Source organism: Tachysurus vachellii, chromosome 12 (genome assembly GCF_030014155.1).
Source record: "Tachysurus vachellii isolate PV-2020 chromosome 12, HZAU_Pvac_v1, whole genome shotgun sequence".
NCBI lineage: Eukaryota > Metazoa > Chordata > Actinopteri > Siluriformes > Bagridae > Tachysurus > Tachysurus vachellii.
The window spans coordinates 7,142,925-7,165,603 of record NC_083471.1 but is presented as its reverse complement, the minus strand read 5'-3'; the positions used below and the strand labels follow the sequence as shown (position 1 = coordinate 7,165,603).

Sequence of the window (22,679 nt, the reverse complement as noted above, 5' to 3'; positions counted from 1 at the left end):
GAAACATTACAAACAATACCACTCTGTATCTCTTTGTCAAGATGTCATACTTCATCAAGCTTTTTTAATTGTCTGATGTACAGAATGGCTCAGAGTCTCTGCATGACTGCACACAATGATCACATTTACATTTCCAGCATTTAGCAGACACCTTTATCCAGAGCGACTTACATTTTATCTCATGTTTACACTACTGAGGGTTAAGGGCCTTGCTTGGTTGGTTGATGTGGGAATCGAACTCACAACCTTCCAGCTTAAACACTAGGCTACCACAACCCAAAATCATCTGTACTACACAGTGTACTTATGCTTTTTTACATTTCTGGCATTTAGCAGACTCCCTTTTCCAGAGTGACTTACATTTTTATTTAAATTTATACAACTGGGCAACTGAGGGTTAAGGGCCTTGCTCAGAGGCCCAACAGTGGCAGCTTGGTTGATGTGGGAATCGAACTCACAATCTTCAGATTGGTAGCCCAACACTAGCCTTAAACACTAGGCTACCACATACCAAAATCATCTCTACTGATGTTTTTTTTTTTTTTTTTTTTTTTTTTTACATTTACGGCACTTAGGGCCTTGCTCAGGGACCCAGCCGTGGCAGCTTGGTGGACCTGGGATTCGAACCCATGACCTTCCATTCAATAATCCAACACCTTAACCACAATACCACATTCATTATGATTTCTTACTACCTTCAATTCTAAAACAATTTGCATTCGTTTTAACAGATTGTACGTTTTGCAGTCTGTTTCTTACCGTAGCAAAGAATTCATTATATATAGACGCTTTATGCTACATATCAGCCTGAACAACTGCCTTTTGCTGCCATCTAGTGGACAATTAGAGAAAAACTATCAACAAGACTTATGAAGTTCTCAAATAGTGTCCTGAACATTTGAGTGTCCAGTTTAACTGAGAAAGGGCTCACAAAAACTTTCAGACACAGAACCAGGATCCAGGATGAGGGTCAGGAACCAGTGTGGTTATAATGTAGTGTTTGTTCACAGCAGCTTGTTGTTTGAGAGTATAGCATGCGAGTGTGTTTACATTTCCATTGTTCAGAAACAATGCAGAAGGAAAAGAGCTCCTAGTCGGGTTCATGGAAACAAGGTTTGATCACGGCTGAATGATCTGAAGGAAGTATACACCAATGTATACAACATGTCTTGGAGAAAACACACAGCTCTACATTGTAGTGCATGTAACCTTTGAAGAATAAAGAAAGGAATTAATGCTAGTTAACACGAGGAGTTTATGGAAACGATCATGTTACATACACACACATACACAGGGCACATACACACGCAAACAAACACACACACAGGGCACACACACACACACACACAGGGCACATACAAACACACACACACACACACACACACACACAAACAAACACACACACAGGGCACACACACACTCAAACAAACACACACACACCTTTAAAGCCTATAAAGCATGTAGCACCCCAGGGAGAACATGCAAACTCTACACACACAGAGCAGAGGCAGGAATCAGTTCCCCAACCCTGGAGTTGTGAGCTGTTTAGAGATATTTAATAATGTGATTTATGAGTTTAATAAATAAAAACGTATTAAAATGTACGTATTAATACGTATTACGTACGTACAAAAACTTATTAAATGAAAAATAAGACGATTGTGAACAACATAAAAAAAATAATCCAAATATTTTCTTCGACAGATATTTTTTCAGCTGGTTCCAAACACGTCACCACCAGGGGGTGCTGTGTACCTTCGGTAGTTACTATTAAATACCATCACAATAGTATTCATCATCATAAGATAAATCTAGATATAAATTCTAGACACAAAACACATGAAGTTCTTTATAAGAACTTAACAAAAAAATAAGCCTACTGAGTCGATTCCAGTAATTAGACCCACTCATGGTGGAGGACACACACTTGATCTCATTCTAACCTTTGGATTAAATATATGGATAGAAAATATAGTCACAGTCCCACAAGCAGAAGCTATCTCAGATCATTATCTTATTTGGTTTAAAATGCGTCTTGGATACGATATAATAACTTACACCCTCATACAATGACCAGGTACCTTTAAACAATCATCCATGAAATCGGAACGTAATTGACGTAAAACTAAATTATCATTTTTTTTAATTAGCATGAAAGGAAAGCCTTGATAGCTACAAAAAAAAATCACTTAGTGCTTCTAGATCACTGTATCTCTCCATCGTCATTGAAGATTACAAAAATAATCCTACATTTTTTATTTAATACTGTAGCAAAATTAACTAGGACTAAACCTGCTTTAGAAAAGCACACACCATCATTATGTAGCAGTAATGACATCATAACTTATTTTAGTATAAATTGATATCAGGCAGAAAATTCAGACCATTAATTTAATACTAAACAATTTGTTAGATAATGCTGTAGATAATAATAGTACTGTTTCTTATCAGCACTTAGAATGTTTTACTCCCCTTCAAGAGACTTATTTATTTTCACTGATTTCCTCCTTAAAATGGCCAACCTGCGAACTGGATCCCTTACAGTACCTTCATGTTTCTATAAACAGATATTACCGCTTACAAATATTTTAAACTACCGGTTATCAAACCGGGGGCACGGTGGCTTAGTGGTTAGCACGTTCGCCTCACACCTCCAGGGTTGGGGGTTCGAGTGTGTGGAGTTTGCATGTTCTTCCTGTGCCTCGGGGGTTTCCTCCGGGTACTCCGGTTTCCTCCCCCGGTCCAAAGACATGCATGGTAGGTTGATTGGCATCTCTGGAAAATTGTCCGTAGTGTGTGATTGCGTGAGTGAATGAGAGTGTGTGTGTGTGCCCTGTGATGGGTTGGCACTCCGCCCAGGGTGTATCCTGCCTTGATGCCCGATGACGCCTGAGATAGGCACAGGCTCCCCATGAGAGTGAGTGAGAGGGTTATCAAACCTCCCCTTTATTTCCTAGACCCTAGACAAGGTTGTAGCACAGTAGTTATGTTCAGACCTACATAGGAATAACATTCATAAAATGTAAGGCTTTAGGCCTCATCATGGCACAGAGACAGTACTGGTTAAAGTTGTAAATGACCTGTTACTTGCCTCTGATCAGCGTTGTCTCCTTGCTGGTGTTACTTGATCTTAGTGCAGCTTTTGATACCATTGACCATGCTTTTTTACTTGATAGGCTAGAACATGTTGTTGATGTTAAAGAACCAGCCCTCTCCTGGCTCAGGTCGTATTTGACTGATCATCATCAGTTCGTAGATCTAAACTGTGACTTAGGTCTCTTTCTTTTCTCTTTATATATAGATGAGACACACCAACTTATTAAGAAGAATGTATAAAGAACATTAGACAGTTGAGGCTTTCTAAAGTCCTCCGGCTTAACTGACAGACAGAAGGGCTTTTACTAGGACCACAGGCAGCCAGAGATAATCGTTCTGATTCCAGAGTAACTCTGGATGGACTTTTGGTTTCATCATGTGCAGCAGTAAAAGACCTTGGTGTGATTATTGACTCCGGTTTCTCATTTGACGCTCATGTAGACACTCACTAGGGTAGCCTTTTTTCATCTCAGAAATATTGCTAAGATAAGAAATAATATGTCATTACATGATGCAGAGAGACGCTTTTCATGCTTTTGTTACCTCTAGTTTGGATTATTGGAATGCTTTACACTCTGGATGTTCCAGTACAAGCATAAACAAGCTGCAGTTAGTCCAGAATGTGGCAGCTAGTTTCCTAACTAGATCCAGAAGATATAAACACATCAATCCTATATTATCCACACTGTTTTGGTTCCCAGTCAAATTTCAAATTGATTATAAGACACTATTAGTAACCTATAAAGCATTTAATCGTCTCGCACCACAGTACCTGAGTGATCTTTTATGATCTGACACACCTATTTGGATCAAAAGGTACAGGCTATTTGTTGGTGCCTCAAGTAGTAAAGGCTACAGCAGGGGGCAGAGCGTTTTCTTACAGAGCCATGTAGTTGTGGAACAGCCTTCCAATTAGTATTCAGGACTCAGACACCATCTCAGTGTTTAAGTCCTGGCTGAAAACACATTTGTTTAGCTTTTTATGAATAGCTTTTCTAGATAAAGGAGCAGATCTGGAGGGTTCATGGGCATAGTGTTTGGCGAACATTGATGCTGTTGCCTTACCACCCTCGCAAGGAGCACAGGTTTGCTGACTGTGTTTTTGAACTGCCGTTGTGTGTCAGCTTTGTGCTCTAATCTTAATCATCGAACATTTGAAGACTTCATCAGGAAGGAATTAGTGTTAAGTCTGTAATGAACCCAGAAATGATGCTGATTTGTTAGTTCCTCAGGAGCTCTTGGTTACACAATTCCAATCTACAATAAACTGTTGTAGAAAAGACATTATTTACATTGACATTATTTCCTGTCCAGTGTCACCCAAATGAGGATGAGGTTCCTCTCAGCTTTTCTTCCTCATATCACCTCAGGGAGTTTTTCCTTGCCGCTCTCACTGCAGGCTTGATCGTTAGGAACAGATGTTAGCGATAAATAATAATTTGATTTTAAACTTCTGTAAAGATGCTTTGAGATAATGTCCAATTTTCAAAGTGCTATACAAATAAATTGAACTATTATTTTATTTTATAAATGCCTGAAGCATTATTTAACACAAACATTTCTAGTACCCTATGTATTTTATATATACTACAATTATACATTTACAGTCATGTTACACTTCTGATGAAGCTTGTGGTAATTTAAATGATATATTAATGTAAGACAACCAAATCTTCCAGCTGTATTATTCAGGGCATGTCCTTTACTATGACATGTATTTTCATTGCATTTTAATGGCAATGGGATCTTGTATACAGTATATGTATTGGATAACATTTGTGTAGATTATACAGTAATAAAGACTCTGAGATTTGCATAAATAAAGTCCAAATCCTTTCCACATTTGTGACGGTGATGTGACAGATGCAGTACTAACTACTGATCTAACGGCGAAATAACTTGAGATTTTCTCCTCAATCCTTGATAACGTAAATCTAATGTTAAACTTCTGTACAACTATTTCTTGACGAATGCCTGTGAAACACGTTTCTTCCTGTTAGCATTTACATTATAGAATTTACTAATTAAACAGCAAGAGTTTTCTCTGGGGGGCACGGTGGCTTAGTGGTTAGCACGTTCGCCTCACACCTCCAGGGTTGGAGGTTCGAGTGTGTGGAGTTTGCATGTTCTCCCCGTGCCTCGGGGGTTTCCTCCGGGTACTCCGGTTTCCTCCCCCGGTCCAAAGACATGCATGGTAGGTTGATTGGCATCTCTGGAAAATTGTCTGTAGTGTGTGAGTGAATGAGAGTGTGTGTGTGTGCCCTGTGATGGGTTGGCACTCCGTCCAGGGTGTATGCTGCCTTGATGCCCGATGACGCCTGAGATAGCCTGAGAGGTAGTTCGGATAAGCGGTAGAAAATGAGTGAGAGTTTCTCTCTCTCTTACTAATAAAACTTGTGATGTTATGAAAAACTGTTATACCAAGAAGAATGAAGTCTAATATTTGCTCCCTCTGACACCTGAAGCCAACGTCCTGCATCTTTAGGCCCGTGTGATCTGCCTTCTTCTGCATACATTTTGCTCACAGACCCATACGATTGGCTCTTGTCCTTTTCATTAACAGGTTTTATGTAAATCAGTTTATTATTAGTCTATAATTCTGCAGAGCGTCTGCTACAACGGTCCCTGTGCACATATCGCTAATTATATATTTAGTATATATTCAAGAAGTCAGAAAATCTGTGGTATGATTAAATCATATAATTTAATTATTGCAATACACTTGAAAGACTTTAACCTCTTCCGGGTGAATACGGTATGTAAATAATCTTTCTTCATGTGTATTATTATACAGTTACACTTTGTTTGGCTTTGGTTTAGTCCCTTTGAATTAGCAGCTACTTGTGACGTTGCTCTGCTTGAATCCAGTAGTGCTTGCTCTGCATCTCTGTGAGTCGGGACAGCGTCCTCTGCAGGGCAAAAATCTCCTCTTCGGAGGTGAACAGCATCAGACGCTTCGCTGCTTCCTGAACACATCCATGCACACAAATCTTTAAGCATCATGCAATAATATGCTATTAATTGCTTATTCGTTTTCTGTAACTGTTAATGACTAGTTACAGTTATGGGAAAAAGAAAGCACACACCCCTGTTTTGTGGTCCTCACTATCTTCTATAAACAATTAAAAGACAAGAAATTAATAAATGAAATGTGTTTTTTTCATAAAACCACTTTTATTAACAATAACGAAGTAAAACCTATTTGTCAGGAGTTAGTCAGTCGCTAACATCCTGAGAGAAATTTAACCCCATGTTTTTTTTTTTTACAACATTGCTTCAGTTCATTGATGTTTTGGGCATCTGTTTTATGCACAGCTCTCTTAAGATCTCACCACAACGTTTTTTTCGTCTCTATTCCAGCCATTGATTGTCCTAGGATTGTCCCAGGATGATTGTCCTATTGTATGACCAAATTCCATCCCATATTAAGCTGTTCATCTGATGGCCTCACATTATCTCAAGAATTTCAGGTATAAAAACAAACTGATCTCTACCATGGTCTCACCACCCTGGATAGTTTTGTGGTTTGTTCAGATTCCCTTTTCCAAAGTTAAGTGATGCTCCATATTCTTTATGGAGACCCAGAGCTTTTTCTTAACCATAGTTCCATGAGAGCCATTACGGTGTGTTTAGTCTTCTTCTGACAGTACCCTCATTCATATAAACATTTAATGCTCACATGATGTATCGGTTGGTTTTTGTTTTCTTTTATGTTTTCGAGCGTCTGACCTGGAAGTGGGAAAACTGGACCACTGTTTTGAAGGATCTCCATTTGTAAACATTTCTTCTCAATGTTCCATGAAGAAATTCAGACTGTTTGGAGACGGCCTTCAAACCCTTCACAAACTGAACTGACAGCAACAATTGCTTCTCTGAGGTCCTGGCTTTCTTCTTGACAAGATGTAGATACACCTCTGAGTTGCCCAGAACACCAAATTGCCAAAAGTGCTGCTTGTATAGAGGTAGTCACACTTGACTATGCAATCTTACTGATGGACCAATCGTGTGCATTTCATTAGCAAAAGCTGGCTGCTAATTACTCTCTTAATGACTGTGGAATTAGAAAGGGTGTATTTAAAGTGGTTGTAGGGTCTCCTTTTGTGGCCAATACGTCTTGGGAGTGACAGATCCATATCCTGCACATTGGCCAGAGGGATTCTGAGCCATTGTTATTGCAGAATAGTGGCCAGGTCACTAGGAGATGCTGGTGAAGGAAAACATTTCCTAAGTCAAAAACACCCCAAAGTGGCTCAATAATATTCAGATCTGTTGACATACAGTAGCAGGCCATGTGAGATGTTTACTTCACTTTACTTTAACAAGCATCAAACCGCTGTCTCCAGTTTGGCTGTGTGTATCGGTGCATCCTCATACGGATACACTGAGCCGCCTTCAGGTGTTTGAACCAGTGGGTGCACACGATCCTCCAGAATAGTCCATTGCAGTGAGGTACCCATTTAGCACAAGTATTGGGCCTAGAGAACACCATGATATTGCAGCTCAAATTATCACTGGTCCACCATATGCTACAATCTGGGCACAGTCCAGGATTCTTCTTTGAGGCTTTCTGTAACTAAGCTGGATGTGGGAAACATCATGAAGTTATCAGAAAACAATACACATATCACGTTGTCAACAACCCAGGATTTCCACCAATGGCAACATTGAAATCAATGTTTGGCACTGGCACAAGTGACCAAAGCTTCAGCTATAGCAGCATGACTATGAATACTGACCCTGTGAAGCTCCAGAAAAAAAACGTTTTGATGGAAACTGGAGTGTTGAGTTGTGCTGGATATTTTATGTTTTTTTGGATACAATCCTGGTTTGGACCCGGACATCAATTTCAGACAGACTTCCTCTGGTGTGGTCAGTTACTCCTGTACGATGATGTTGGTCCTTCATGGTAGTATGTGGACATTACCCTGGATAACGGGGCTCTGTTTCACCAGTGAGACACTCACAAACACACTTTTGAACTCTGAGTGTCTCCCTTTATGTTGTGTGGATAGTAGTGTTGAATGTACTACTGCTCTACTAATTCAACTCTGCTTTTACTTATGGACTATGAACTCTGTGGGCCTTTTTACACCTGGACACTTCATGTGTTTTCTCTGATCCGATAGCTATCTGATTTGTTAAAACTGTTCCATTTACATAAGGCCACATAAATGCGTCTCGGCGAATCGGATATCAATCCGAACTTTCTACTCCCGCCCAAAATGCAAATATATTTTACCTCATTTGCGGGGTAATTGAAATGGAACACGCTTTGGTGTATGCGGTTTTCAGAATGCAATCAAAAAGAAGACGAAAAAACTTGTTAAGACGGTTATGCTACAAAAAAACAGCATTTACTGTTTGCTGCATTTTCGCTGGTGGCAGCAGTGCATTTTAATACCCAACAAGACACCTGGGTGAAAGATCACCTGCAAGTGACGTACTTCCTTTTGGGAGGAGTATAATCGCTGATGTATGTGGCTTGAACAACCACATTCATTTACACCTGTCCAGTTTCATCTGAAACGTGTCCCAGACCACCTCCTGAAGTGGTTTGAACGATCGGATTTATATCCGTCTCGAAAACGTTTCGGAGGGCATTTAGACCTGGTCTTTTTACCATCGGATAGCTATCTGATCACAGAAAACGCCTGAAGTGGCCAGGTGTAAAAAGCCCCTGTGATCTGATTGGCCAACAGGCCGGAATGTGAACTCAGTGACCTGATTGGCCACCAAGCCATATAAGTGTTAAACCTCCAACACTACACTGGCCCAGGTTTTAATTTTCTTTTTCCAACACCCCTGCCTATTTAACCACTTGGTTTTAAATGTTGGTTTACCTTTTGGAAAAATAACATGTTTAAATCATGTTTTTTTTTCTTATATCAACGAGTCCAGGCAATTTAATGGGTTGTTTATGAATTCATGCTTAAAAACAGCCAACCACTGCTGGCCTTGTGGCTAAAGCACTCGCTTACATTAGTGAGGCCGAGCTCGTCAAGCATCAGACGATCCCGCTCTTCCTCTCCAGACATAGAGCCTCCATCAAAGAGACGGTACAGAGGGGCTTCGGCTAACACCGCTACCCTCACCTGAAAAACACTTTGCAGATAAATAAACTGGACTGAAATACAGCAGGAGAGAGAACCAGAACAGCAACAGAAAGCTTCCATGTCTGAGATATATAATATTTCCACTCAAAGAAAGCTTCTACTCCTGCAAAACGAGAGTTATGATCATCAGCTCACTCATGAATTAAACCCATTGCTCACGGAGTTATTTTAGTAGCGGCTTTATAGAACTAATAAATCCAGCTTCTGACAATGTCCTATTTCCTCCCCAGGGAATAAATTAGGAATTTAATTTAACTGGAAAAAACACGTATGTTGTTGTGTGGTAGCATGTGTCCAGGAGACACGTTTGCTACAGCTTATAGTTGCTAGTAAGAATGTACACTAAACTTCCCTGAACTCTCCTGTTCTACACTGTGCGGCAGTTTTCTCTTTTACCTTCTGGTCGTAGAAGATGTCGATAAGTGTAATGAGGCGCCTGGCTTGGTCCTTTAGAGCAACCTTCAGCCGAGGCACCTTACGGATGATGACTGTATCAAAATGATGAGCGATCTCCAGATAATCGCTCGCTCCTAATGGCTGAAACACACACACACACACACAGCATTGAAAGTGTTATCGTTCAATTAACAATTATTAACAGACTTCAAGATAAAGCACTTCTAATTGAAGTTTCGAGCGAGTAAAATTAATCTGTGTTTGTATGAGAGCTTCCTCTCAACCTTGAGAGACAAAGACTATGTAGAATATACTCTTTTTTTTTTCTCAAGTGCTCCAAACCATTTTTTTCACTATCCCTCTCTTGATATTTTTCCTCTTTTCTCCTGCTCATTCTCTATTTTTTTTCCTTTTCTATGCGCAGTGGAACCTGTGTACGTGTTTATGAGTGTGTTATCCAGCATGGAAGGCACATTAAATCATGCTGACATTGTCCCGGCTGCATTAGCCTGCGCATGAAGATAAAGAAGTTGAGGACTCTTTATAGACACACACAGCGAATGGAAGTGAACAGCACTCTGGAAAAGGCCGAAGGACACACACACACACACACACACACTCACACACACACACACACACACACACACACACACACAGCACTGTGGCTCTCCATTAGAGAATAGCATGTTGATTCTCTCTTTTCCCCCTCTCTCTCTCTCTCTCTCTCTCTCTCTCTCTCTCTTTTTATTTTAAACAGGAAAAAAAGCTACAATGTGCAACTGGACAACTGGTAAACCTGTTACTACAGTGTGCCTCTGCAACTTCCTCTCCAATCCCTGCACACAAACACACACATGCGTGCACATACAGACACACACAAGGATCAGCACTATCTAAGCTAACACACGTCACGTTTTTTAGAAAAATAGTTCTGTAACGTTTAAGTGGGTGAAATTGAATAAACTTGTTGATCCCGCCCCCTTTCCCCCTCATCTGCACAAAGCTCCGCCTTCAAATCTTATGACAGCTCAGCTAGAGCTAGCATCAGCATCCGCCGTCACGGCATCACTTTGTAGCAAACTCGGACATTCAGCTGCTTGAAAGATGAACTGCTGCTTCTCCACACGATGACTGAGGAGACGTGAAGGGGGGGTTTGGAGGTGTGGCTATAAACATACAAACATTCAGGCTTCCAAACGTGTTTTTACTGCTCTGTAATAAACACTTGCCCTGAGTCAGTGGCTCAGACGATTATTTATGATCATTTCTACCAAACTTTACACCTTATTTGTGTGAGTAGGAAGAGAAAAATCTTACCTACTGCACCTTTAATGCATCGGTCCAAATGATATTATTAACAGAGTACACCGAGATACACGTTTCTGATGTATAAAGCTCATCAGTGTGTAAAAGGAGAGTTTTCTCTGTGAGTCGTGTTCATGTGTGAAATGTTTTTTTTTTTCCAGTGTAATTCTGAGAAGATGACATGCCGGGTTCTTTCACCATCTTCAGAAGTAGTGATGCTTCTCTGTACTCACACGCTCACATAGCTCTTGGAAGGTGCAATCAGCGACGCGACCGCAGGTCCGGTGTAACGTCAGCTCTCTGCCCTGCACCTTCAACGCTCTCGGCCTGGTTACTGAAGACACAACAAACTACTGCAGCACAAAAACAGAACACTGAAACTCTTTTGCTCTTTCAAAATGTGTGTGTGAGAGATTATGTGTGTGTGTGTGTATATGTATGTTTAGATGCAGGAGTGTGTGTATGTGAGTGTGTATTGTATGAACGTATATTGTGTGCGTATTTTATGTGGGTGTGTATGAGTGTGTTTGTGTATGAGTATGTGTGTATTGTGTGTGTTTATGACTGTGTATTTTGTGTGTGTGTGTTGGAAAACACAAAACACACACAAGCCGTATTCTCCCGCTCTTTTATTTTAACTAAAGGAAATTAACTTGCGTACCATCGTTTTGTCTGGAAGCCAACTGGCGGAACAGCGTATTGACGGCGACCTCTGCGTCCAGTTCACTGCATCTGCGGAGAGCCGGAGAACAGAATATGAAATGAAGCAGAGCTGTAGTGCTCACATCAAACAGAAAGCGGTGTGCGGCTGTGTTTAGCTTTTCAGGGAGCCTCAATAACACGGCGTGTCGAGCTCAAAACAAACAGCGTGAGCGTGAATGGGAGCGAGTGGCAATCAGGTACCTACCAATATACACGCTTGCACACAAACACACACACACATGCATTAGCATCACTAAAAGGACAGATAGTAAAGAGTACAGGGTTGTATCGAGGTACCGAAAACCAGGTTTTTATTGGTTCTCGTTTTTTATTCGTATTTCCTGATTCCTGGTTTGTTCAGTGTGACAAACACTCTTACGTGTAATAAAGTTTTCCCGCCGCTTCCATCTCCCTCTTGCGGTAATCGAATCCTGGGTCCAGTCTGACAACGCAGCAGTACTCCTAGAAGAGAAAAATTTCAAACACGTAAACATTCTTTCTGAGAACATTTCGCTTGGGAGCACAGTATACACAACACAATACACGACCCGCCTCCAGGTGGCGACGCCGTGATGGATTAGACACGTGCCTACACACGTCTACGCTCATACACTCGTCTTAAGGAATATACAGTACCGGTCCAAGTCTGATGTACGATTTAAGTCGCTCGATGCGACCTGTGAGGTGTTAACGTGAGGACTGGAGCACGGCGATATTATAAGCAAACTGTCATGAGATTGGACTTCAATCTTCTCTGTTTCTTATTTCCTCTGACCAGAGAATCTTTTCACTGATTGCCTCTTCATACTTTATCACTTCTACCCAAGCCTGCACTGTAAAAACTGAAAGCTCGATGTCTCTGTGTTAGTTTATTAGACACACCAAACTGGCAAGTTATCTAGACTGTCTTTATTTTAAAAAAAAAACAACAAAAAAACAGAATGCCAGAAAAAAAAACAGTGCTGATGAAAAGGACGGGTGATTATTTTTAACAGGAGTAATAATATGTAGCATTAACGCGAAGAGGCCTTCGCCTGAAGCAGTCCTCAAATCCGGCGAATTATGAAATCAGTGAATTTTCCGCCACCCTCCTCCTTGAACCAGGGATAATTAGCAATCACCACACGAATGATATATTCCTATTTTTCCCCCTTCATCACCACACTCCTCTCCCATTCTCTGGCGCTGTCAACTTTTCTCTCTCGAGCTCAGAGTTCCGCGTCCGAGCCAATTGGCTGAATCGGGTGTAATGACAGGCTGACAAACCGCGAGCAGCGCAACACAAAAGGGAGTGTGTCGCTTCATCAGCCCCTGCATGACCTCATCACCGAGTCGCCGGGTAAACAGCCAGCGCGGTGACGGCAACCGCCAAATCAGGCTCTTCCTCTCCTCTCCTCTCCTTTCTTTTTCTCTCTCTTACACCTCACTGACTGTTTATTTAAAAACGAGAGAGAGAGGGAGAGAGAGAAAGTTTCTCCTCATGAGTGTATCTTGACAGCTGGTGGGTAACCGAGACATCCTTCAGTTTAGAAGAGAGAAAATGGAGGGAGTGATGGAGTGAGGGAGAAAGGAGGAGTGGAGAAACACAATCAGACAGTGGTTATATATAATGAGACGTGCCTGCTTGGGGGATCATCGCATGATTATGGGCTGTGATGGGTTCATTAGAGATTTATAACTCCTCAAAGTTTTTCATCTTCAAGCCTTCGGTGTCATCCTCCACCCACGGGATGCTGCCGTGCCCCACACACACACACACACACACACTTCTACAGGATATTTGAAGTTAGTTTGCTTCCTTTCAGTATTACATGAATAAACAGTATAAAATCCGATACTTAAGGAGATTTCAAGACTAAAGCGACGTTAGAGTTTGGCTCTACGTCAATATCGCGTCCATTTTTACTTCCTTACAACAAAATCGGCCGGTAAGAAAAAAAAATATCCACTCACTTACAACGTTAGTGGTATTCAGATCAGACATACAGATATTAAATCAGACCTTCATTAAAATTCAGCTTCTTATCTAGAAAAAAAAAAAGAAATAAAAATTCTGTCCAAATCAACAAACTTGATTTATTTGAACAAATTTTCACATTTTTTACTGAAAGGAGTCGAGGCTACGATCATAAAAGTGAAACATGAAAGTTTTTAGGGTGAACTCGGATTCGGAACAACGTGGAATAGTGTGTGTGTGTTTGTGTGTAACTGAAATCAAGTCTATTCTCTCCAGTGTTTATCCTAAACATCGCAGGGAAATTAGACTCTAATCCAAAGGAACAGCCTGGACGAACGTGCACTCGGGCACACACACGCACGCACGCACACACACACACACACATAATCAGCCTACAAGGCAAGTCTTTGGACTAAGGGAGGAAACTGGAGAATCTGGAGAAAACCTCTAAAGCACAGGGAGAATACACACACACACACACACACGAGAGAATGCAACCCACAACCCCAGATATTTGAGGCGAACATTCTCCCTGTACACCAAACCCGAGGCTGCGCTCATCCGAAAGCAAACTTTCTCTCAGAAGCTGTTCTGAAGTGTAAAAGTCAGTAATAAAAGCAGTTCTTCCACAGACGGACGTTCATAAAGCCGTAAAACGTTTGCTGTGTATGAAGCTGGACACACAAGCTGTTCAGACAAATAACATTTTAGAATGGAAATGAAAAGGAGGGTAAAAAAATAAACAAAACAAAAAACCCCACAACGTTGTGCGTGTTTCTCTCCCTCTCTCTTTCTCTGACTCACTTTCTTTAAAAAAAAAAAAAAAAAAAGTTGCCTTTCAGTTTTTTTTTCAAAGCGAGCCTTACTATTGAGACGGAACAAAAGCCAAAGATAGCTGGCGATTGGGCCCTGATGAGGTCCACTACCTCATTACTGACGGCCGAAAACATTTGATGCTTTTTCTTGCTTTCCCCTTTGCAGGCTAGAGAATTGACTGAGCCGGGGCTCAAAGAGTGCAGGGTGGGAAGAGTGAAAAAGAGACGGGGGTGTGGGGCTGTGTGTGTGTGTGTGTGTGTAAAGGTTGTTGTCCATTCATTTGTGTGTGTCTTACAGCCACTGTGGAAAGAGGAAAGAAAAAAGGGGGGTGGAACAGAGGGAGGGATAGAAAGAGAACGAGAGACAGCTTAAAACAGTGCCTTTATGCTTTTGAGTCCGGGGACGACTCCTCTTACATCAAAGTGTTTTCACCACTCTGGTGTGTGATTTCATGTGTGTGTGTCTTGCGTGAGCGTATTCAGAGATTAAGAGTGAGTGTGTGTGTGTGTGAGTGAGAGAGAGAGAGAGAGAGAGAGAGAGAGAGAGAGAGAGAGAGATGGGGGTGGTTTAAGATGTGAACACACTAATTACGCCTAATTATCTATTCCCTTTACATGTACCGGCTTTTGTTAGCCACTCGGAACGTTCTTGTAACGTTCTCACAACCTTTCGCTGCCCCGTCCTGAGCTCTTAGGGAAACGTAACCTTTTAGAACATCTGCATAGGCGCTGAAGAAGAACGAAAAAAAAATAAAGCTTGGACCACCCCAGACAGACAAACAGACACACACACACACACACACACACGTCACCAGAGTGCTACTTTCACATTCTCCTGGGCCTCTTCATACATGCTTAAAGACAAGCAAAGACACTGACCAAAAGTAAAAGGTGAAGAGGGAGGAATGGAGGGAGGGATGGAGGGAGGGAGGATGTATGCTGGCTATTGGAATGATGGTCATAGATGCTGAGAAGAAAGAGACAGCTCCTCCTAGTGATCACCTTTCTCTCTCTCTGTCTCTCTCTCTCTCTTTCTCTCTGTCTCACCCTTCACCCTGGATGCTTTATTGGATTAGATCTCTCTCTGAGGTGGCCTGCTCTTGCTAACCGCCTTCGCTAATTAGCCATGATTTCTCACAACGGGAAAGCTCGCTCTCGCTGTTATTCACTTGCGGCCCTTAAACACTACCAAGGCTGAGTCGCTTTTCAGTGAAAGCGCTGAACTTTACCATTGGAGGTTTGTTCACTCGGTTTTTAGGAGGAAGGGGGAGGAAAAGACAGCATAAAAGGGCAAAGAAATGGAAAAATAAATAAAAATATGAAAAATAAGGAGTTATTGTTGGCCTACCAAAGGCCAGAGGGACAATAACAGTCATTGAACATCAATTCTACTTTCTGAAGAGCCTCTCTACACGTCACTCCATCATCATATTTGTGACTCGACACAGAGTCCTTCACCGGGTGTGCGCACACACACACACACACACACACACACACACACACACACACACGTAGACATCTTTCACTTCCATTTATTTCTCTTCGATTAATTTTTTTAAATACCCGGTTAACTGTACACACCAATTAATCCTAACAAAAGCAGCAGGAGGAGGAAAAAGGAGAAAAAAAAAGAAAAAGAAAGGAGACACTTAAGCAGAATTAAAGGTGATCATATTTCTGCCATTTTGTAATGCTGCTGCGAGAGAGAGAGAGAGAGAGAGAGAGAGAGAGAGAGAGAGAGAGAGAGAGGAAAAAAAGTCAGCTAAAAACTGCTGTTAGAGTTTGGAGCATTTGACCCTGGAGATCTGAATAGGGGTATAAAAAAGAAAAAAGGGAATGATGCAGCAATGCGATGTTATTTCAAACTCAACTCCAACAGCCGGTTGACCTCAGACTTAGCTATGCTTTAAAAAAAAAGAAAAAAAAGGAAAAATAAATCCTCAGTGAATGAGAGGGGGAAAAAAAACAAAAAAAACAACAACAAAAACATATACTGCATTTAATATTCAATTACCTGAAATAATGTTTTTTATATATGTATGTGCGTATGCAATGGCAACATGTGTAAGGAATATAAAGTATTTCCAGGCTTCAGGAAAGATTTCACTCGGCTAACGAGTCCCCTCGGACGCCCCGGTCTTCGGGGTCACTGGTCCGACACAGTGGACGCGTCTCTTACAGGTCATTCCTTCCCTATTAGGGTCCTGAAAGTCACTCTGCGCTCTGCCCCTTGTTAATTCTGCCTGATAAGGAAGCTGAATAGCCGTCGGTCTCCTCCCACCCTCTCCTCTCTTCTTCTCCTCTGCTCTTCTCCTTTGTCAGACCATCTGGATTTAGTGTGCGTCAGATTTGCCTGAGCCTGGGAAGAATCATCTCGTGTCCAAGCGAAAATGCCTCCCTGACCTGGGAGGAAAGTCTGAGGTCTGCCCTCCTAAGTAGTAGTAGTAGTAATAATAATAATAATAATAATAATAAGAATAATAATAATAATCGTTTCAATGTTTTCATTTGGGGACCAAAAAGTATAGCGTGCAGAATTATTTTTAACTGATGACAGAAATAAAAAAGGCAGTGGCCCTGGTTTAACCCTAGCAAGTGAAGTATGTAAACAGCCTGTGAACTATTCGCTTATAAACTGTGGTGAAGAGCAAAGATCTAGGCAGCGGCTGATATTTAACACATATGGCGGCCGATCTATTTCACCCCAGACCCCACAAAATATACGAATAACAACCACCCAGACAGAGTAGGACTTATATTAAAAAAAATAATAAAACATTTAATTAAACATTTCAACTTATACAGATTCTTAAACCTGCCATAATCTCATAGGAATTTTACATTTACTCTAAAAGAAAAAAGTATATCACTTACATTAAAAAATTAAACAAACTGACTATTTGTAGGAATAGAACCTAAATCTAAATAAGTATAGAAATATTAAAATATAAAGAAATTAAGCAACTAATTAAATAAAGAAAGAAAGAAAGAAAGAAAGAAAGAAAGAAAGAAAGAAAGAAAGAAAAAGAAATTAAAGATAGAAAGTAATTAATGAAAGAAAGAAATTAAAGAAAGAAAAAAATTAAAGAAAGAAAGAAAGAGAGAGAGAAAGAAAGAAAAAACAAAGAAAGAAAGAAAGAAAGAAAGAAAGAAAGAAAAATAAATTAAAGATAGAAAGTAATTAATGAAAGAAAGAAATTAAAGAAAGAAAAAAATTAAAGAAAGAAAGAAAGAAAGAAAGAAAGAAAGAAAGAAAGAAAGAAAGAAAGAAAGAAAGAAAAAAGAAAGAAAGAAAGAAATTAAGGAAAGAAAGAAGGAAAGAAATGAATGAAAGAAAGAAAGAAATTAAAGAAAGAAAAAAGTAAGAAAAAGAAATTAAGGAAAGAAAAAATGAAATTAAAGAAAGAAAGAAAGAAAGAAAGAAAGAAAGAAAGAAAGAAAGAAATTAAAGAAAGGAAGAAGGAAAGATCTTTTAATGTGTATATAAACAAAATATTAACCTTCAGGTCTAAAATATTTAATAACTTTTTAAAACTGTTTTATTAGGACTGCACAGCAGCAGTGAAGATAAATACAATTTTTGATCTTTTTTTTAAATGAAACAACTGTGATTTTGTGCACAAGACAGTCCAGAAACCTTCAACATTATTATGAGAACGAAGGACAGGAGGATTAACAATGTTCTCGATATTCTTAAGTAATGTGGAGATTTACATTTTATTCTGTCCATCAGTGAGAAACAGATAAAGAATTCACTTTGACTTACTGTAGCTATTAGCGGGGAAAAATAAAAGCTTTTTTTTATTACATTTTTACTCACATTAACATTTTTTTTTTTTTTTAAAGGTGAATCTGTGTTTTAGAAAACTGAACTGGAACCTGAGAGAAATCGTACAAATCAGTTCTTGGGGACCGTGTTAAAGTGTTTTCTCTGTTAATGCACTAAATGCACATGGCACAGGATGACGTTTTCGAGCCCTGTTGCAATGACAGGTCAGTTATTTGGTATAAAGTGTCACAGATTTGAAGCTCCTTCAGGTGAGCTGTGTTAAATGTATAAGAATGTGGGCTGCTGCAATGCCTGGAAATGAAGCTCTGATTATTTATGATGGCCCGTGGTCGAACTGTGCTAATTACTCCGACAGCGTGAGGGATAATGCCAATACCTGCTTACAATGACGCCATTAAATTACAAAAGCAGATCAGAGCGTCCGTGAGGTCCGTCTGTGATAGGCCTCGCTTTGAAATGCAAGCAGGCGGCTTCATTCCAGCCGAGCCATGCTCATCATTAAACAGCTTCCTCTGTCTCATTCGCAACCAGAACGCCTAATTGTGTCCATCTCTCTTTCTCTCTTTCTCTCTCTCTAGGTATGATCAAAGGTGCCTTTTCTATGTTGTGTGTGCTTTTTGCGTGCTTGCACTGGGGTAGTGTTTTACACCAAGTATAAAATACATCAAAAAAAAAACTGGACCAACAGCTCGCGCGACATTAAGAGCGAGGGACAAAAAGGAGAATAAAAAGGATAAATAAATTAACTTTGTCTTTACCTTGAGCACATGAATGAAAGGCACAAAAGCAGCTCTCTGAAGACCGTTTTTGTAGAGTTCTGAGAAACACACACACACACACACACACACACACACACACACACACACACACACACACACACACACAGAGAGAGAGAGAGAGAGAGAGAGAGAGAGAGAGAGAGAGAGAGAGAGAGAGAGAAAGAGAGAAAGAGAGAGTCAGGCTGGTTATTATTAGCTCTACTCTTTACCCTCCTCATAATGTCATTTTCCTCCTGTGATTGGCAAATAAAGTGTCTATTGATGATGTGAAGTGAAGCCGGGGAATGGGAGGAGGGACAAAGGGGACGAGAGGAGGCACAAAATGATTTCTCTGTACAGCGTCGGAGAACAACGGCACATGAAATTCATTACATTCTCTAACAATGGGCTCAAGAGAAGAAGTCTCTCTCATTCAGCGCAAACAATGGACCAACATCATGTTGAATAGAGACTTCAATTAGCCCTGGAGGCATTATAAACCCTGATAACACACGTACCAGAACGTAAAAAGCGAGATGATGAGATACTATTATTGGTGACTTGTTTAGAGATACACAGAAAGTGATGACAAAATCCTGAAAGCACTGCATTCTCTCCTCTTTAAACAAGCCGCCTATAGCATGAGCTTTTATTCATTCATTTATTCATTAATGCATTTATTTATTTATTTTAACCACGCTTCCTTCTTTCAATCTGCACACTACTGACTTTCCAGTGCCTCAAGAACTAACTTGAAAAACCTGCTTGTCACGTTTCCCATAAAAACCTTTTGTTAATCTCAGAATAAATCTACATGAAGAATTGTAAAGGCAACAATCACAAACTGGACATTGATTTCGAGACATTTTTTAGTCTTTATATTAAATTTCCTTTTCTTTCTAAAGTTGATCTGTCCATTATATCTGGACTCCCTAATTTGTCCCAATTTTGCCAGTTCTGACTTCTGACTACTGGAGAAAGGTATCGTTAATACATCATTAAATAATTATTGTATAATGAATGAATTATTGAGGCACTAAAATTCATCATGATGCGGACGGACAACCAGTAAGGAAAACGCCATCCACCCTCTATCACATACATGATCGCAAGAGCACACGGACATGTCTGATTGGTTGACAGAGCACAGAGTATACATCCGTCTGACCGTCCGTTTGTCCGACCGAGCGACCACACCCAATTTTGCTCTCTCTTTACTTGGAAGAAGCTGAACATGTGTTGTGATGACAGAACAAATCGACGGCCATTTGGAAATAGAGTTTGTTGATTGTGTGTCCAAAAAAAAAAACTGAAGAGTTTTGCAAGAGAAAAGGATCTGACTGATTGCTTTTATGATCTTTCCAGAACCTTCATTTCTCAAGCTGAAACCCTCTGGAGAACCCGAAGCGACAGCGAAACCCTGTAACGAGACGTCTGTCTCCTCAGCGTAGACAATTTGGGCAGCTGAAAGGTTTTTTTTTTTTTTAAATCACATTAAAGAAGTTTGATGAGTCACATGTCGGCGTGACCGAGCAACACCATCCCTTGTTTCTATTCTCCTCCCCCTCACTTCTTCTGAGAGGCAATGAAGAAAGGGTGAAGCGATTGCTCCTGGAGGAAGTGTGAAAGAGAGCATCTCCAAGTTCAAACGCTCGAGCCTCTTTGGCGGCTTTTCACCACCGCGGTGCCGCCGTGCGCCGCCACCAACACGCCTTTCCATCATCTCCTTTCCCGTTCTTTCATGTGAGCGCTTCCATTAGTCGGCCCTAATTAAAATTAAATAAGCTGCCTATTACGTTTTTAGTGTGCGCTTTGTACTCGCTGGCTGGTTAATGTTACAAGAGTGTCTCTTTATGTAAGCGTTTGCTGTGGAACACACACTCCACGCGCAAGGCCACTTCACGCTACACGACGTTTAGTAGAGCTCTGAGAAAAAGAAGGGAAAGATGACAGGAAGACTGACTCAATCGCCCTCCTTATAGCTCGCTACTTTAATGTAACATCAGGGGAAAAGAAAAGTGAGGGAAAGGAGGAAGAGATTAAAGAGTAACTCTGGAAGCAGACAGACTGATTCGGATGCTGTTGAGCGTCTGTATCAAGTGTTCAGGAGCGAACAATGATGTACAAATGGTATGAAACCTCAAAACGACCTTCTCTTTTCTCTGTGTGGTTTTTTTTCTCCTCATGACTCATTGAGAAAAAAATGCACAGCTGTCCCTCTATAAAAGACCTAAAGGAAATATAAAGCTGTGGAAAGAAATTGCAGAAGAAGGAGCCAGTAAGAGTAATAGCCATTCATATCAGTTTAACCTCCTTTTTTTTTACGTGACATTGTGGTGAAGCAAGCGGAAAGAGGAAAAGGCGACGGAGGTGAAAGAATTATGACACGGCAACTTCACGCGAAGTGAACTGAGTTTGGGGTGAAAAGGCTATGATGAGCAGAACAAAAGGTGCTGAAAGGTAAGGAGGCGCTGACATCCGAGAGCGTTCGGTGCTGGATTAGAGAACACGAGAAGGCCGTGGGGCTTTAGGAACATGTTTGACTTTGTTCGGAGAGAGAGAGACAATTGCGGCGAGACAATGCAAAGTGAAAATGTAGTGAGGTCATGTGAGCCGTCCAGGTGAGAAGGTCAGCATGAGATACACACTTTTTTGTGTGTTCAGGAAGTTATATATTCCAGAGGTACAACAGAGCGTAAACTTCATGTTCTGTGTCTGAGTTCTGCAACAGCTTTTACGTAGATCGGAAAAGCCAGTGAATGACTTACTGAGTAGAACACAGGTGAAGAAATGTCTCCAACACCAAGGGACTTTTTTAAACTATAGCGTGAAAGCTATAGTTATATATAGCTTATATAGCTATATCATTATATATATATATATATATATATATATATATATATATATATATATATATATATATATATATATATATATATATATAAAATGATAAATACAAAATATCAGATCAATCCACGGATAAGGAAAACATACGATTATGACACTTGACGCAGATCGCTGCTGCGTCCCCTTACGAGAAAAAAGTCCATAATAAAGTACGCTGAGGGAATATAAACATCATCCTGCAGCATATCAAATGATCTGTCGTGGTTTCAGAAGCAGAATCTCTCAAGTGGCTTAAACCAATCATATGCTCAGATCATCTAAGTGGAGACTAGCACATCAGGTGATCTGATAACGTCACTGACAAAATATCGCTGAAAGACGATTGGAGGCACTTTTAGAAAGAACTTGTTTCTTCTTCGCTTCAAACTCAAATCAAGAGCGTTGACTTAAAGTATGGAGTGAAAAGAAATATTAATGGCTAACCTTCTCTGGGTCTCGTGAGTGTTGACCACAAGATCACTTCTTCACCTTTGACGAAAACGAAACAATTCAGTTTGTTAGTAAGAACAATCCTCTTTGGAGAACTTTCCAGAACACGGATCCAGACGTTTGCTGGTTAGCCTGCACGTAGGACTTCTCAGGTAGATGCCGGTTTCTGTTTTGGTTCTTCAAAAAAGGGGTCGGGGGAAAAAGACTTGAAAGTATGAACGCCTACTCAAGGTTCAGGGGCTCAGATATACTTTCCTAGTTTAATTGTAGATTAAAAACTCATCTCTTTAGTCAGGCGTACACATAATACATCCCAAAATATTGTGCACTATTACATGAGACTTGCACATTTTTATGAACAGCAGATATGTTAATCCCTCTACACTGCTTCTCTCTTTCTACCCATCCTGA

The 22,679-nt window shown here is 40.5% G+C and overlaps 1 protein-coding gene across 3 annotated transcripts in view; it reads right to left on the bottom strand.

The window, feature by feature from the left end:
- Nucleotides 1-5,776: 5,776 nt before the first annotated feature.
- afg1lb (AFG1 like ATPase b) overlaps nt 5,777-22,679 on the bottom strand; it is a 30,953-nt gene continuing 14,050 nt past the window's right edge. The window contains exons 7-13 of one of the 3 annotated variants that reach the window (XM_060882814.1): nt 18,933-18,991; nt 11,992-12,074; nt 11,572-11,642; nt 11,144-11,244; nt 9,606-9,746; nt 9,075-9,188; nt 5,777-6,062 (exon numbers count right to left, since the gene is read on the bottom strand). In XM_060882814.1, the coding sequence (XP_060738797.1) occupies nt 5,934-6,062; nt 9,075-9,188; nt 9,606-9,746; nt 11,144-11,244; nt 11,572-11,642; nt 11,992-12,074; nt 18,933-18,991 (698 nt within the window). In that variant the 3' untranslated portion in view covers nt 5,777-5,933. The remainder of the gene's footprint in view (nt 6,063-9,074; nt 9,189-9,605; nt 9,747-11,143; nt 11,245-11,571; nt 11,643-11,991; nt 12,075-18,932; nt 18,992-22,679) is intronic. The other 2 variants (XM_060882817.1, XM_060882815.1) reach the window with 2 other exon arrangements.